The 15,953-nt window shown below is 43.6% G+C and overlaps 1 protein-coding gene across 1 annotated transcript; it reads left to right on the top strand.

Moving 5' to 3' along the window:
* The first annotated feature begins 4,853 nt into the window (after positions 1-4,853).
* DLA-DQB1 (major histocompatibility complex, class II, DQ beta 1) lies at positions 4,854-10,502 on the top strand. The gene is given in 6 exon segments (NM_001014381.1): positions 4,854-4,962; positions 6,441-6,710; positions 8,166-8,447; positions 8,949-9,059; positions 9,558-9,581; positions 10,180-10,502. Coding segments are annotated over 6 exon segments (810 nt in total). The 3' UTR covers positions 10,194-10,502.
* The last annotated feature ends 5,451 nt before the right edge of the window (positions 10,503-15,953 follow it).

The following is a 15,953-nucleotide window of genomic DNA, read 5'->3' as shown; positions in this document are numbered from 1 at the left end:
ACTCCTCTGCTTAAATTCCCTCTATTTTTTCCTGTTGTACTGTGAGGAAAACCAAGACAACTTTGAATGGTGCTGTCATCAAACCTCACAAGGACCAGGGTAACTGAATCCCACCTTTGTTCACACCAAACCATATACTTTGAGTGTCCTTCCCAACCCCTGCACTCATGTAAGCCTTTTTGCCTGAAATGAACATAGCCCTTCATCTGCTGAGCCATCACCTCCTCTAAGAATCACACCTGAAAAGCTTGGCTTTCAACTCTCTCATTACCTCTCCACCATCAACTCTTCATCTTCATCTTAAAAAACTATTATTCATGAATTAAAATTAATCCACAAATAATCATCATCTAGTCCTATGTTGCCAATCCTTTCCAAGAGAAAAAAAATAACTAACTGAACCAATGGGCACCATTTTCATTTTATAGTTTTAAGAGTCCCTTGAATCTTCAGCACTTTGGGTCCTGCCTTTAGTCAGCTGTATTTCACATTGCCCTTCAGTGGCTGTTGCAAACTTTTCCCTTTTATTTTTCTCCACATACCTGTCCCCTCCAATGTGTGAACTCTTAGAAGGTAGGATCCATGTATTTGCACCTATGAAACCTAAGACCTTATCTTTGTAGGTGTATAAAAAATATTAAGTGATAGTACTCACCATATGAGATCTGTTGGATGTTGAGGAAGAGAGACAGAACTACTGGAAATGAAACTACATAAATGTATGTGTCAGAGCTCAGACACAGGGGGACTAGTGATCATGAAGGTGAGGAATAGAGGGCACTCGGGCATGTGGCATAGGATGGGGCTTTTAGACAATTGTCAGAAGTAACAATAAGAAGCCAGTCTCTCCTCCTCTCAGTCAAGCCTAGATGAGTGCCATAATGGTACATGCAGCTCACAAAGCTGTATTCACTGTCTTCTTTTTTAGTCAGTTTGTATTGAGACTCTGTTTTGCACTCAAGTTTCCACATTTGTGAGAACACTGAGAGGAGGACCAGATTCTGAGACTTGAAATTATAGCTGAAATGGTAGTTCTGTTCAGTTGTATTCATGCATTTCAGAGAGGGAACATGTAGCCGATGCAAAGTTAAATACATCTACTATACTTCCTGTTCTCTTTCTCTTCATTATGATGAGGTAAGAGGCAGGGATTCAGAACTATATATTCAGAACTATAATGATTCTGTCATCTGAAGAGAGATGAGACATCACGAGAAGAATTTTCTGTCTTTGTTAATGATGTTAAGACAATGAGCTCACTACTATTATATTAGAAACTATTTTGTATGTATCTCAGCATAGTTTACAGAGGACTTGAATAAATTATACCTACGTTCATGATGGTGTTCCAGTGAGGTGTTTATTCTTTCTACAAATAAGGAAAACTAAATCTTTCAGAGTTGAAAGGTTTATCCATGGCCAACCTGCTACTGATTTCATTCCTTTACCAGATTACTAGGATGTGATTTTAAAGAGATAACTATGCTAAGAACAGGGGTCTACTGCATATGTGTGATGGAAAATTCATATTTTGGGTTGATGTAAGGGACATCCCATATTCTGGGATGTAAGGGTTGATGTAAAGAGTACCTTTACAAAGATTTGGAAAAACTTAGGGATAATTGCTGGATAAATTTATTTATTTATTTATTTATTTATTTATTTATTTATTTATTTATTCATGAAAGACTGAGAGACAGAGAGAGCCAGAAACAAAGGCAGAGGGAGAAGCAGGCTCCATGCACCGGGAGCCCGATGTGGGATTCGATCCCGGGCCTCCAGGATCGCGCCCCGGGCCAAAGGCAGGCGCCAAACCGCTGCGCCACCCAGGGATCCCGCTGGATAAATTTTTATTAAAAGGGAAATAATATTGTGGGGCAGTATTTCTAATTATATTACTACTGGCATTAAGGAAGTCACAGAATATTTCAGAATATACATTATTTTTGTAAAAGATTTTATTTATTTATTCATGATAGACGTAGAGAGAGAGAGGCAGAGACACAGGCAGAGGGAGAAGCAGGCTCCCTGCCAGGAGCCCGATGTGGGACTCAATCCGGGACTCCAGAATCATGCCCTGGGCCAAAGGCAGGAGCTAAACCGCTGAGCAACCCAGGGATCCCTACATTATTTTTTAATTCCTGAATTAAATGTATCTAGGATCCCAGATGGCCCTTCTGGTCACAAGGTGATTGTTATTATTATGTTCACAATTAACTCCACTGACAAAGCATAGATTCCAAGAGATGCTGATCAGGGACGATGATTTCTCTCTGATGGTCCACAAAGAAAGAGTCCATACCTTTTATCTTCCATCCTGAGGGAACAGAGGATGTCCCCTAGGGAGAGTCTCTTTACTGGAACCTTGACCTATTTCATGACTATTTCTTGATCTCATCTTCTAACCACATGGGATACACACTGCCTTCATCCTAAGTGCCCACATCCACCTGATGTGGTACCCAGGGTGGGGTACCTCAGATAAGGCCCTGAATCATGTGTCTGAGTTGCCTTCCTCTCAGGGCAGTTGGGCAATGGCTACCCTGGGTAATGGGGTAAGCTATGAGTAGCACAGAGAGCTCTAGAGAGTGTAGAGAATGTTGACTGGCTCAGGGGGAAGCAGCTGACAAAAGCCTGAGCCAGAGCATTTCAGATGAGGTTTTAGCCAATCAGAAAAAGCATTCTAAGCTGACACTTTTGTTGCTTGTTGAAAAGCTTGGGTGAAGATGCCTGTGAGACTGGGCAATCCCCAGGTCTGACATGGCCTCTACCACACAGCACCACAATAGAGTGGAGAGAATTTCCCCTTAGGACAAGAGGAGAGAGAGTTCTCTATTTATTCTGAGAGACCTGAGGTGAGGGTTGGAGGGACTAATGTACCTTCCAGGTCCCCTTTCGACCATTCTTCCTTGCCCCTCAACCCTATTCCAGTTCTGATTTTGATGCTCCTTCTTTCTGCTTCTATGCCACCATAGAAACCCTCCTTATTCCAGCACTACCCTGATCCTAAGTACACCGCTGCTAGTGAAAGCCCAGAGACTAAGTCTCAGGAGATTGGAACCACCCACCTAATCTAGAATATTGGAATGACTCATTGCTTTCATGTGCCACTAGTGGAAACTTCTTGTGTCTTTGCTGTACTTCTTTTTACCTGGTAAACTCCTTCTATTCAGCTTTCAGATAATGGCCTCTCTTATGAATGAAAACCTAAATACAGGAAAAAGACGGGAGGAGGGAGAAAAGGGAGGGAGATACTTATTGTTTTGTTTATTAATATTTGCCACAGGGGATCCCTGGGTGGCGCAGCGGTTTGGCGCCTGCCTTTGGCCCAGGGCGCGATCCTGGAGACCCGGGATCAAATCCCACGTCGGGCCTCCGGTGCATGGAGCCTGCTTCTCCCTCTGCCTGTGTCTCTGCCTCTCTCTCTCTCTCCGTGTGACTATCATGAATAAATAAATTAAAAAAAAAATATTTGCCACACGTTGTTCTAATTGCTCTATAACCATTTAGCACTGACGCTAGTCATGGGCAAGAGGAGCCTGATAAATAAATAATAGATTTGCTATAAAAACATATCGATACTTCTGCCATTCGAGGTTTGATAACTTTGGGCTGGCACAGTAAGTGCCACATCTATACACAGTGTGTGACTCTAACATCTGCTCCTTCATTAACATCATTCAGGACCCAGAAAATGCTTCTCCACATCTTTTGCTCTCTGTCCTTGAAATGAAAGGTGATTTTGTGTGAATGCTGGGAATGTTCATGGATTGCATCTTTGCTGATATCAGAGGAACCTGCATAAAAGTGAACTCGACTTTTCAAATACTTTCAGTCAAAAGCACAAATGTAAAAGATCCTTGCATAATGAAGAATCACTTGCCCACAGGGCTGGGTGTCACCACTTTTTTTCCTTGTTATCTTGCTCCGCATATTTTTTTTAAAGATTTTTATTTATTTATTCATGAGAGACAGAGAGAGAGAGGCAGAGACAAAGGCAGAGGGAGAAGCAGGCTCCAGGCAGGGAACCCAACGTGGGACTCGATTCTGGATCTCCAGGATCCTGCCCTGGGCTGAAGGCGGCGCCAAACCACTGAACCAGTGGGGCTGCCCTCTTGCTCCGCATATTAACCTGGTATTCCCAACAGTTAACATGTGGCAGCTGAGGAACACTTTGCAATATTAAACAAGTCCTATTACTCTTAAGTTCGTATATATAATGATCTGGATATACAATGCAGGCAACGTGATCCACATTTTACCAAGAGAAGCCTGAGGCAAAAAGAGGCTCAGTAATTTGCTCTCATAAAGCCTATTAGTGGTAAAACTGCAATTCAAAACCATTTCCTCCTAAGAACTATGCTCTTCCCAGCGTGACTGAAGGCTCCTCAGAGTGTCTAAGACAATAGAAGTGAACAACTCTGTGACAATAATTTTCTCTTCCCTGAAATAGGATCCCACTTATTTACTAAAAACCAAAGGTATAAGAACTAAATAATCCAAAATTGCACAAAGATGTCTACTCTCGAGTCATTTTTTGTTCAGTTTCTTAAACCCCTAAGGCATTCAATCTTTAGGTCTTCTATAGGAGAAAATCGTCACCTCAAGTGTTCATCTAGTGTAATCTGATGAAGACACAGCGCCAGGCACTGGACTGAGAACCTTCATAACGAATGTCTGCCCAGAGACAGGTGAGGTATTTCAGCTCCGGTGCTGATTGGTTCCCTCCCTAGGAACTCTCCAATCCTACTATGGATGGAAGCTTTTACAGATTTTTATTCTCTGAAGTGAGTACTTCAGAGCCACCAGGTAGGAGCTGTGTTGACTACCAACTTTTTCCTTTGTTCTCAGTTATGTCTGGGAAGATGACTCTGTGCATCCCCCGAGGCTTCTGGACAGCAGCTGTGATGATGATCCTGGTGGTGCTGAGCATCCCAGTGGCTGAGGGCAGAGACTCTCCACGTAAGTGCAGGACACCTGCTCCCCAGGGCCACTGCTCTGGGGAACAGGCTCTGAAGGACCTTTTGGTGGGAGTGTGGAAGGTTCTATGATCTCAGAATATAGACTTTTATCACAGTTTCCTCTCTTTGGGGAAGAGAGCTCTGTGACATTCTCATGTCCACCTCTAAGGATGAGATGAGGACATCCCCATCCTGTGGGCTCAATCCTCCTAATGGGGTAGAGGAAACAAAGTGTGCATCTGCAACCACTGACAGGACAAAGTGACATTGGAGTTATTTTTGAAAGTAACAATTTGTCCAAAGAAGACACAGTAGGATTTTTTATTTCTGGGTCCCCCAAGACTTTGTCTAGGCTATGCACTGTGGGATTGTATGTTGGGGAAATGTAGGGCAGCAACGGTCTCTGTCATCTTAGTCTTTGGTACAAAGGACTCTATGTTCTACTGGATTCTGAGTGGAGTGCACATGGGCATGAACTCTTGGTGTATGAGTGACGCTGACTGGGTGGCCACAGACAGGGAGTCTTAACTTCAAGTCTCACTAGTTTATGGTCAGATAGTAACTTGCGTGGCATTCGGAGACTTGAGATGATGGTGGACTGAATGTAGGAGGAAGGAGAAAGTAAAGAAGGGAAATAGCACATACTGAGGAACCGTTTCAGCGATAGGGTTAGGATCTTACTATAAGTTCTCTTGGATCTTCCTAACACCCCTATGTGTAGGTTTTATGACTTCCGTTTTACAAATTATACTTAGGATAGGAAATACTCTGTTTAGTAACCTACTCAAGCTGGTCATTGGCACAGGTTAATTGGAATCTATTTTATCTTTTTGAAAAGCCTGTTCTTTCTGTGAATAAAATGTTTCTTTCTAGGACTTGGAAGGTGTGGGTTCCTTCTAGCCCTGCAGGAGTGAGCAAACCTCACACTGCAGGGGGGTGGGTGGGCGTGACAGAAACTCAGAGTTAACCCAGGCCTTAGAAGAAAGGCCTTTTGCTGGGGGCCGGTAGAATATGCTTGTCAGGAGGAAGTCGAGCTCAATTCTGGACCTTTCTGCACATTCCCTTGAACTCTTGTGCTAATGGGGACCCTTGTTTGCCTCTGAGGTTCCTGGAGTCCACAAGAAAATGGGGTATCTTGTGGGCACGTCCTGATCCCAGTCCAAGTCGGGATGTAGAATCCACCCGACTGCCCAGTTTAGCTCAGTTGTCAGGCTCAGGCCGGGTTCAGGGGTGCCAGGGCTTGCCCTTCCAGAGGGGCTTTCCTCCCTCCCTTCCCTGGATGAAGGCAGCTCTGGAAGCTCTCCGAGGAGGGCGGGCAGGCCTGGGAGAGAGGGTGCTCGGGGCCGGGTTGACAGGCATCAGAGCCGGGAGGCCTTCAGGTTTCTCGGGCCCTGGCGCTGCCCCAGAGGCCTGCCAGGGCGGTGGCCGCTGCTTGGGCTGAGCGGTGGAGGCCTCACTGGCCCGGCTGTCTCCCCGCAGAGGATTTCGTGTACCAGTTTAAGTTCGAGTGCTATTTCACCAACGGGACGGAGCGGGTGCGGCTTCTGACTAAATACATCTATAACCGGGAGGAGTTCGTGCGCTTCGACAGCGACGTGGGGGAGTACCGGGCGGTCACGGAGCTCGGGCGGCCCGACGCTGAGTACTGGAACCCGCAGAAGGACGAGATGGACCGGGTACGGGCCGAGCTGGACACGGTGTGCAGACACAACTACGGGGTGGAAGAGCTCACCACGTTGCAGCGGCGAGGTGAGCGCACCCTCCTCGCCCCCGCGGGCTCCCCACCCAGGTCCCCTCGCGGACCCGGCCCAGGTGGGCACAGGGAGGCAGGGCGCGTCCCCAGCGAGGGGCCAGAGCTGGGGGACTGAGCCCGGCCCTCTGCCTTCTCAGCAGAGATGGGGGGTCCGTTCGGGGTGGGGGGAGCAGCGCTTCCGAGGCTCATGCCCCCACTCCACGCACCCCCATGTCGCGCCCTGAGACCCCTTGCTTGCTCCCTCCCCACCTTTCCTAAGCCGAGCCCCCTGAGCACCCCAGCCCCGCCCCGGGCTCCTGCAGTGACCTGTCCCTGGGGCTGCAGGTGGGAAGCTCAGTGAGCTGCATGCACACACCTGGTAAGCAAGGCAGAGTCGTCACACGCCGAATTTTGACTCTGGTTCAAATTATTATTCATCTTAAATCTGTTTTCCCTAATGGCTGTCACTGGGCCTGGACATTTCTGAGGCGAGGCCCTGCCTTATCCTTGCCTGCCTAGTGTGTGACACAGGGACTGGCAGGCCGTGTGAGTGCAAACCTTCGTGAAATTAATGAGTAAGTGCACTCAGCTGCACATCCACTTAGGCTCAAGAAAAATAGCAGAGTAAATAAGACTTAAAAATGGACCCTATTATTATTCTTTTCTGCTTTGTTTAATGCTTTAAAGTAAACTTAGTGACTTGGATCTTACTTAATAGCCTAGGATTTGTGAATGCAAAGAAGAAAGTGTTAACTAAAAATATAAACTACTTGTGAAAGGCGGTGTGAGGCAGAATTTTAATTTCTTAGAAATTCTCAACACATGTCAGTATAAAAGGAGCTGAAGTTTTGGAGTCAATCAATCGATGCTACTAAGTTATTGAATAAGATTTGTCTCAGGTTTCCTTTGGCCTAAGCCCTGCATATCCTGTTCCCCCTGGGTCACGTCCTCAGGGCATCGCAATCCACTTCAGGGGTAGACACCCTTTCTGGAAGTTAATTGTAGCCATTTCATACATATCTATTCTAGAAAAGTACCTTACCACCCACCGTCTATATTGCGTATTTAATTTCACAACTAACCACCTTGCATGTTAGGGATTAGCAGCCACTTTATCTGTCAGTAGGGATGGAGGGAAAGCAGTCCAGATTTATTATTTTTATTTTTGAAAATGTTATAAATAGTAGCATGTGTAATGCAGCGACCTATAATTTAAAAATGCTTCATTTTATCGATTAATATCAACAGAATAACTTTCCTAGAATGATTGCTATTATTTCTTCAGACTCTGAAAAGTAAACTGACTCATGTATTCATGCAAACTAATAAGGTGGCCAAGCTGAGATCCGAATCCAAGACTTGGAATCCAGGGATCTTTCCATGCTGGTACCAAGGGAGGACTTTTCTCCATGGGGAGACTTGCTGTGTAGTCTCACATCTCACTGTCTTTTCTTGTCTGTTACTCCCCTCAGTGGAACCGACAGTGACCATCTTCCCGTCCAAGACAGAGGTTCTGAACCACCACAATCTGCTGGTCTGCTCAGTGACAGATTTCTATCCAGGCCAGATCAAAGTCCGGTGGTTTCGGAATGACCAGGAGCAGACAGCTGGTGTCGTGTCCACTCCACTTATTAGGAATGGGGACTGGACCTTCCAGATCCTTGTGATGCTGGAGATGACTCCCCAGCGAGGAGATGTCTACACTTGCCATGTGGAGCACGCCAGCCTCCAGAGCCCCATCACAGTGCAGTGGCGTAAGGAGAAGTTTGTTTCCTGTCATGATGAGCCCCACAGACAGAGGGCAGAGCTTCCTCTAGCCCATCCCATTCTATTTGTTATCCTTGATGTCACTACTGAGGTGGAAATCACAGGAGATTAGAGTACCTCTTGTCCCACGGCAGGGGCATCAGGAGAATCTTGATCTCGTGGTCTTTCTAGATACTAGAGAGATCATTCTCCATACCTTGGCCCCACAACGCAGCCCTGTAGCTCTGAAGGGTTTACTGCCCTGGCTGGTGACTGGGGCCTTGGTGTTTGAGGTTATGGATGTGTCTGGAGGAGCAGGTTTCAGCCTCCCTCCTTCCCCCCACATACCCACTGTGTGCAAGGATCTAATGGTGGGTCCTTCCCTCTCCTAGGGGTGGTCAGGTTCACCCAGTACCTCCACCTTCTGTACCTCAGACTAGACTTCAGGCTTCCCAAAGGGAGCCTGTGGGGTGTGGGGACAACTCTGACTCTCAGGCTCTGCTCCCCAGGGGCACAGTCTGAATCTGCCCAGAGCAAGATGCTGAGTGGCATTGGTGGCTTCGTGCTGGGGCTGATCTTCCTTGGGCTTGGCCTTATCATCCGTCACAGGAGCCAGAAAGGTAAGGCATTCTGGGGAAATGAGGGAGATGGGCTATGCCTGAGACCTTTTGTTTGGGGGGTGGGGGGGGGTTGGCTCTGTCTCTAGATTAGCTCTTTCCTTCTGACTCTGAAAGGAAAGAGGCTGGGCTGGTGGTGGAAAGAGAGGGAACCACCTAGGGGGAGACTCTGGAATCTGATTTATTGGTTGAAAAGGAGCCCTACCACAGAGGTAACAGGTGGAGCATATTCTAGGGCTTCCTTATAGTTCATCATTGGCTCCCTGGCTCCTTTCTGAAAGTTTCTTTCTGTAAGAGGGTCAGAGCATCTGCTTCCCTTCCTTCTAGTGACAGTGTCATTGATTTTGGGGGATTTTAGCTTAGGGCAGTTAAGGTCTTGGAGTGGATGAGTGGGGAGAAAGTAAAATTCAATTAAGTTGCTTATCTCACCTCCATTTGGGGTGAGGGAGAAGGTGGCTATTTATGAGACCTTTTTTTTTTCTGTATCACTTCCTTTTGTAGGATCTCGGGGGTCTCCACCGGCAGGTACTATTTCTGCTCTGATTCAGTGGGGTTGCAGGGACGGGTGAAAGGGGGAAGAGCATGAGGTGAGTGTACCTGGGCACAATGGTCTCAGTTCATGGCCTATTCCCTGCTACAGAGATCAAGAGTTAGGGGGGAAGATTGCCCAGTTTGTGTAGCAGATCCAGAGTTGTTCCCTGGAATCAAGCCATAACGTTGGTGCTATCTGTCTGTGAAACTCGGAACCAGAGCCACATCTTGGGTGTTAGACGCCAGGATGATGCACACTTTGTGTTATGTGTTGGTGGCTGCTGCCTGTGTGAATTTACATGTGAAAGGCCACTAGTGGTGCAAAGATGGTGAGTTATTATGTTTACTAAAAAGATTGACACGTTTTTATATCCCCTTAAAGGACAAGAGCTGCTCCACTGCCTCCCACACATCTGTGTGCAGCTGGAGTGCCATGTTCTCTTTAGTTGGTTTCACCTTTACAGAAATATTGGGGGAGGTGATGACTGCCTGCCCTGGCCCTCAGTTTTCTCTGGTGCTGCAGTGGCCCTGAGAGGAGGGGAGAGGGCTCATCTGTCAGAGTCTCCTCTGCTGATCACTCTCTTTTCTACAGGGCTCCTGCACTGATGCCTGAGGATACCGGGGATTCCATCCTTTGTAGTGTCCGTCTGTCCCTGCCCAGAATTCCCAGCTGCCTGACAGACTGTCCCCACATAGATCAGAGTCCTACATGACTCTGAGGACTCTTGAGGATCTGGGTGTGATTCTGCTTCCTGCATTGACCTGTGTGCTCCCTGCTACAGGATCTACTCAGGCCCCAAGGGATTTTCCTGTTTCCATTCTTCCTTCACAGATTGTGCAAGAGAAGCACATTGAAGCCATTTACCTGAAGATAGAGATTTTATCATAATTAAATGTGATTATGAGTTCTCTGTACCCTGAGTCTTCTTAACTGGGTGGAGGCAGGAAACCAGTGCAGAATGAAAGGGTCATATTGCTCCTTGAAGGGAGACCGGAGGCATCTGGGGGTGCCAAATGAAGAGCAGGTGGGGGAGATGGAGATGGAAAATCAATTCAATAGTCACGTCCTTCCTGGATATTGAGTATTGTTCAGTGCAATGGCCTAAGGAGGTGCTGGCCTTTCTTTAGGTTTGCTGAGTATTGTGTATGTAAGCTTACAGTGGAAGTATCCTGGCGTGGGTAATAGTGGCCTTTGGTGTCTCTGAAAACCACAGTGACATTTCAAATAGGTCTTGGCAAGTCACACTGATCAAGGTCCGTTTTTATTTTTGAAAAAGTATAACTAGCAATATAAGTACTATATTTGGCTTCACATGATACATACCCAAGTCAAGTGTACTCTGTTCATGTTACAAGGAAGTCTGAGGTCAAGTTGATTTTAGAAGTTACTAGATCCGGACATTTGATGAGATGTTCATCTCTCTCTCTCTTTCATTATATTTCCATGTGTGCACCTATTTTTCTATGTGTCTCTCCTTGTCCCTTTAATATATTTCAGTGTGCCTCTCTACATATTTTTATTATTTATTTATTTATTTATTTATTTATTTATTTATTTATTGTGATAGCATAGTTGACATGCATGTTATGTTAGTATATGGTGTACAGCACAGTGATTTGACAATTCCATACATTGCTCAGTGCTTACCACAATAGGTACAGTCACCAGCTGTCACCTTATTACAATATTATTGACTATACTGATGTTTTCTGTACATGACGTATTTCTTTTATAACTGGAAGTGTGTACGTCTTAATCCTCTTGGCTTATTTTGCCTATCCTCCCATCCATCTGCCCTGTGACAACCATGAGTTTGTTCTCTGTATTTATGAGTCTGTTTCTGTTTTTCTGTGTGTTTGTTCATTTGTTTTGTTCTTTAGATTCCACACATAAGTGAAATCATATGGCATTTGTCTTTCGTTGTCTGACTTATTTCACTTAATATAATATCTTCCAGATTCATCCGTGTTGCTGCAGATGGTAAGATTGAATATTCTTATGGTAGAGTAATAATGCATTGTATTTATGCCGCATTTCTTTATCTATTCACATATCAATGGACACTAGGGCTGCTTCTATATCTTGACTATTGTGAATATTGCTGTAATCAACACAGGGTTTCTCGACATCTTTTTGTGTCTGTCTTTGCCTCTCTGTCTCTGTTGTGTCTCTCACTCTTTCATTGCGTCTCTGCCTGTCTCTCTACTAACTACACCTTTGCCATTATTTATTTGGATCTCTTTGTTTCTTTTTGCATCACTCTTTATTGTCTGCACATATCTCTTCAAATTAGTATTTTGTATTCCTTGGTAAACACAGAGATTTAGTAGTGCAATTGCTAGATCCTAGTGTAGTTCTGCTTTTAACCTTTTGAGAAACATCCATACTGCTTTCCAGAGCAGCAACACCAGTATGCATTCCCACCAACAGTGTAAGAGAGTTCCCGCTTCTCCCCAAGTGTGCCAATTTTTGTTTATGTTGTTAATTGCAGCCATTTTGACTCTTGTGAGGTGGGATCTCATTGTGGTTTTGACTTATATTTCCCTGATGGCAAGTGATATTGAGCATTTTTTCATGTGTCTGTTCTCCATCTGGATATCTTCTTTGGAAAAACGTCTATGCATGACTTCTCTTTTTTGAACTGGGTTATTTGTGTTTTGAGTGTTCAGTTTGTAAGTTCTTTATGGATTTTGGATACTAATTCCTTATCAGATATGTCATTTGCAAATATCTTCTCCCACTGCATAGGCTGCCTCTTAGTTTTGTGGATTGTTTCCTTTGCTGTGCAGAAACTTCTTATTTTTGCTGGAGTCCTTTGTGTTTTCTATATAGAATATCATGTCATCTGCAAATAGTAAAAGTTTGATTTCTCCCTAGGTGAATTGGATGCCTTTATTTCTTTTTGTTGTCTGATTGCTGAGGTTAGGACTTCTAGTACTATGTTGAACAACAGTGGTGAGAACGGACATCCTTGTCTTATTTCTGACAAGAAACATCATTGAAGATTATATTAAACGTGGGGTTTTTGTCTATGGCCTTTATTATGTTGAGGTATGTTCCCACTGACCCGACTGTGGTGAGGGTTTTTTTTTTTTTTTTATCATGTGTGGATGTCATACTTATTAAATGCTTTCTCTGTATCTATCGAGAAGGTCATATATTTCTTATATTCTCTTTTAGTTTTTTTTAAAGATTCTACTTATTTATTCATGAGAGACACACACAGAGAGAGAGACAGAGACATAGGCAGAAGGAGAAGCAGACTTCTTACAGGGAGCCCAATGTGGGACTCGATCCTGGACTGGGATCACACCCTGAGGTAAAGGCAGCCGCTCAACTGCTGAGCCCCCCAAGCATCCCTTCTCTTCTATTAATGTAGTGTATCATGATGATTGATTTGTGAATATTGAACCAGCCTTGCAGCCCAGAAATAGATCTCACTCTAGCATGGTGAATATACTGTTGGATTTGGTTTGCTAGTGTTTTATTGAATTTTTTTACTGAAAAATTTTTATCCAGGTTTATCAGGAATATTAGACTATAGTTCCCTCTTTTACTGGAGTCTTTATCTGGTTTCAGAATCAAGGTAATGTTGGCTTCACAGAATGAATTTGAAGTCTTCCTCCCATTTCTTTTTTGGAAAAATGTGGGAAGAGTGGGTATTAATTCTTCTCTAAATGTTTGGTAGAATTCTCCTGGGAAGCCATCTGGCCCTGGCCTTTTGTTTGTTGGAAGACTTTTTTTTATTACTGATTCAGTATCTCTGCTGGTTATTGGTCTTTTGAAGTTTTCTATTTCTTCCCATTTCATTTTTGGTAGTTTCTATGTTTCTAGGAATGCTTCCATTTCTTCCAGGTTTTCAATTTGTTGGCATATAGTTTTTCATAATAACTTCTTAAAATTGTTTGTATTTCTGTGGTATTGGTTGTGATCTTTCCTCTTTCGATGTTGATTTTATTTATTTGGATCCCTTCTCTTTTCTTTATTGATAAGTCTGGTTAGGGATTTATCAATTTGATGAAGTTTTTCAAAGATCCAGCTCCTGGTTTCATTGATCTGCTCTATTGTTTGTTTGTTTGTTTTAGTTTCTGTATCACTTATTTCTGCTCAAATATTTATTATTTCCTTTCTTCTGCTTTAGGCTTTGTGTGTTGTTCTTTTTCCTGTAGCTGTAGGTTCCTTTCAGTGTAAGATTAGTTTGTTTATTTAAGACTTTTCTTGTTTCTTAAGGTAAGCCTGTATTGCTATATACTTCCCTCTTAGGTCCACTTTTGCCCTATCGCAAAGGTTGAGACCAGTGTGCTTTCATTTTCATTTGTTTCCAAGTATTTTTTATTTCTTCTTTGATTTCTTGACTTACCCATTCATTGTTTAGTAGCATTTTGTTTAACCTCTATGAATTTCTTTCTTGGGATTGCCTTTAAGTTTCATAATATTGTGGTCAGAAAATATGTACAGTATGATCTCAGTCTTTTTGTCTTATTGAGGCCTGATCTGTGACCTAGTATGTGACTGTTCTGGAGACTGTCCTTGAAAAGAATGTGCATTCTGCTACTTTAAGATGGATGTTCCAAATATATCTGTTAAATTCATCTGGTCCAGGGATGCCTGGGTGGCTCAGCAGTTCAGCACCTACCTTCGGCCCAGGCCATGATCCTGGAATCTTGGAATGGAGTCCCACTTCAGGTTCCCTGCATGGAGCCTGCTTCTCCGTCTGCCTGTATCTCTGCCTCTCTGTGTGTCTCTCGTGAATAAATAAATAAAAACTTAAAAAAAAAGTTCATCTGGTCCAGTGTGTCATTCAAAGTCATTGTTTCCTTGTTGATTTTCTTTTCTTCTTTTTTCTAAAAAAGGATTTTATTTGTTTGACAAAGAGAGATAGAGAGATAGAGATAGAGAGAGAGAGAGAGAGAGAGAGAGAGGGAAAGCACAAGTAGGGGGAACAGCTGGTGGAGGGAAAGGGAGAAGCAGTCTCCTTGCTTAGCGCTGAGCATGGAGCCCGATAAGGGCTCGATTCCAGGACCCTGGGATCACTATCAGAGCCTAAGGCAGCCATTAAGAAACTGAGCCACCCAAGCACCCCTCCTTGTTGATTTTCTGCTTAAATAATCTGTCCAGTGATGTAACTGAAGTGTTTTAGTCCCCTACTATTATTGTATTATTACCAATGAATTCCTTTGTTTGTTATTCATTATTTTATTTATCTAGGTGCTCCCATATTGGCTGCATAAATATTTTCAATTGTTATGTCTTTTTATTGGAGTATCTACTTTATTATGATATATAATATCATAATATTTTCTTCATGTCTTGTTACAGGATTTGTTTTAAATTCTCATTTGTCCAATATAAGTATTGCTATTCTGGCTTTCTTTTGACAAGCATTTGTGTGATAAATGTTTCTAAATGTTTCTCCATCCCCTCATTTTTTTTTTAAGATTTATTTATTTATTTATGATAGACACACACAGAGAGAGAGAGAGAGAGAGAGAGAGAGAGGGAGAGAGGCAGAGGCACAGAGGAGGGAGAAGCAGGCTCCATGCCGGGAGCCTGATGCGGGACTCGATCCCATGACTCCAGGATCGCGCCCTGGGCCAAAGGCAGGCGCTAAACCTCTGAGCCACTCAGGGATCCCCAATCCTCTCATTTTTAATCTGCAGTTGTGTTTAGGTATAAAATGAGTATCTTGTAGCCAGCACATAGGAGAGTGGGGTTTTTGTTTTTGTTTTTGTTTTTTATCCATTCTGACACCCTGTGTCTTTAACTGGAGCATTTAGTCCATTTACATTCAGAGTAATTATTGATAGATTGTATTTAGTGCCATTTTATTACTTGTTTTGTCATTATTTCTGCAGCTTTTCTCTGTTCCTTTGTTGTCTTTGTCACTTTTGTTCTTTCCTTTCCACTCAAAGATTCCCCTTTAATATTTCTTCCTGGGGTGGTTTGGTGCTCATGACTCCATTAATATTTGTTTGGGAAACACTTTATCTCTTCTATTCTGAATGATAGCCTTGCTAGATAGAGAACTCTTGGCATCAGATTTTTCCCATTCAGCATGTTGATATATTATGCTATGCCCTCCTGGCTTGCTATATTTCTGTTGAGAAATTTGTATCTAACCTTATGGGTCGTCCCTTGTAAGTTAAGGACTTTTGCTGCTTTTAGAAGTTTTTCTTTAGTTTTGTATTTTGCAAATTTAATTACAATATGTCTTGGTGTTAACCTGCTTTTGTTGATTTTGGTGGGAGTTCACTGTGCCTCGTGGATCTGGATGTCTGCTTCCTTCCCAGGATTAGAGAAATTTTCAGCTATTATTTCCTCACATAAATTTTCTGCACTCTCTTCTCTCTCTTCTTCTTCTGGGA

The sequence above is a fragment of the Canis lupus genome, chromosome 12, assembly GCF_011100685.1.
Source record: "Canis lupus familiaris isolate Mischka breed German Shepherd chromosome 12, alternate assembly UU_Cfam_GSD_1.0, whole genome shotgun sequence".
Taxonomy (NCBI): domain Eukaryota; kingdom Metazoa; phylum Chordata; class Mammalia; order Carnivora; family Canidae; genus Canis; species Canis lupus.
The sequence above is the reverse complement of the archived record's forward strand: the minus strand, read 5'-3'. Positions and strand labels throughout refer to the sequence as shown.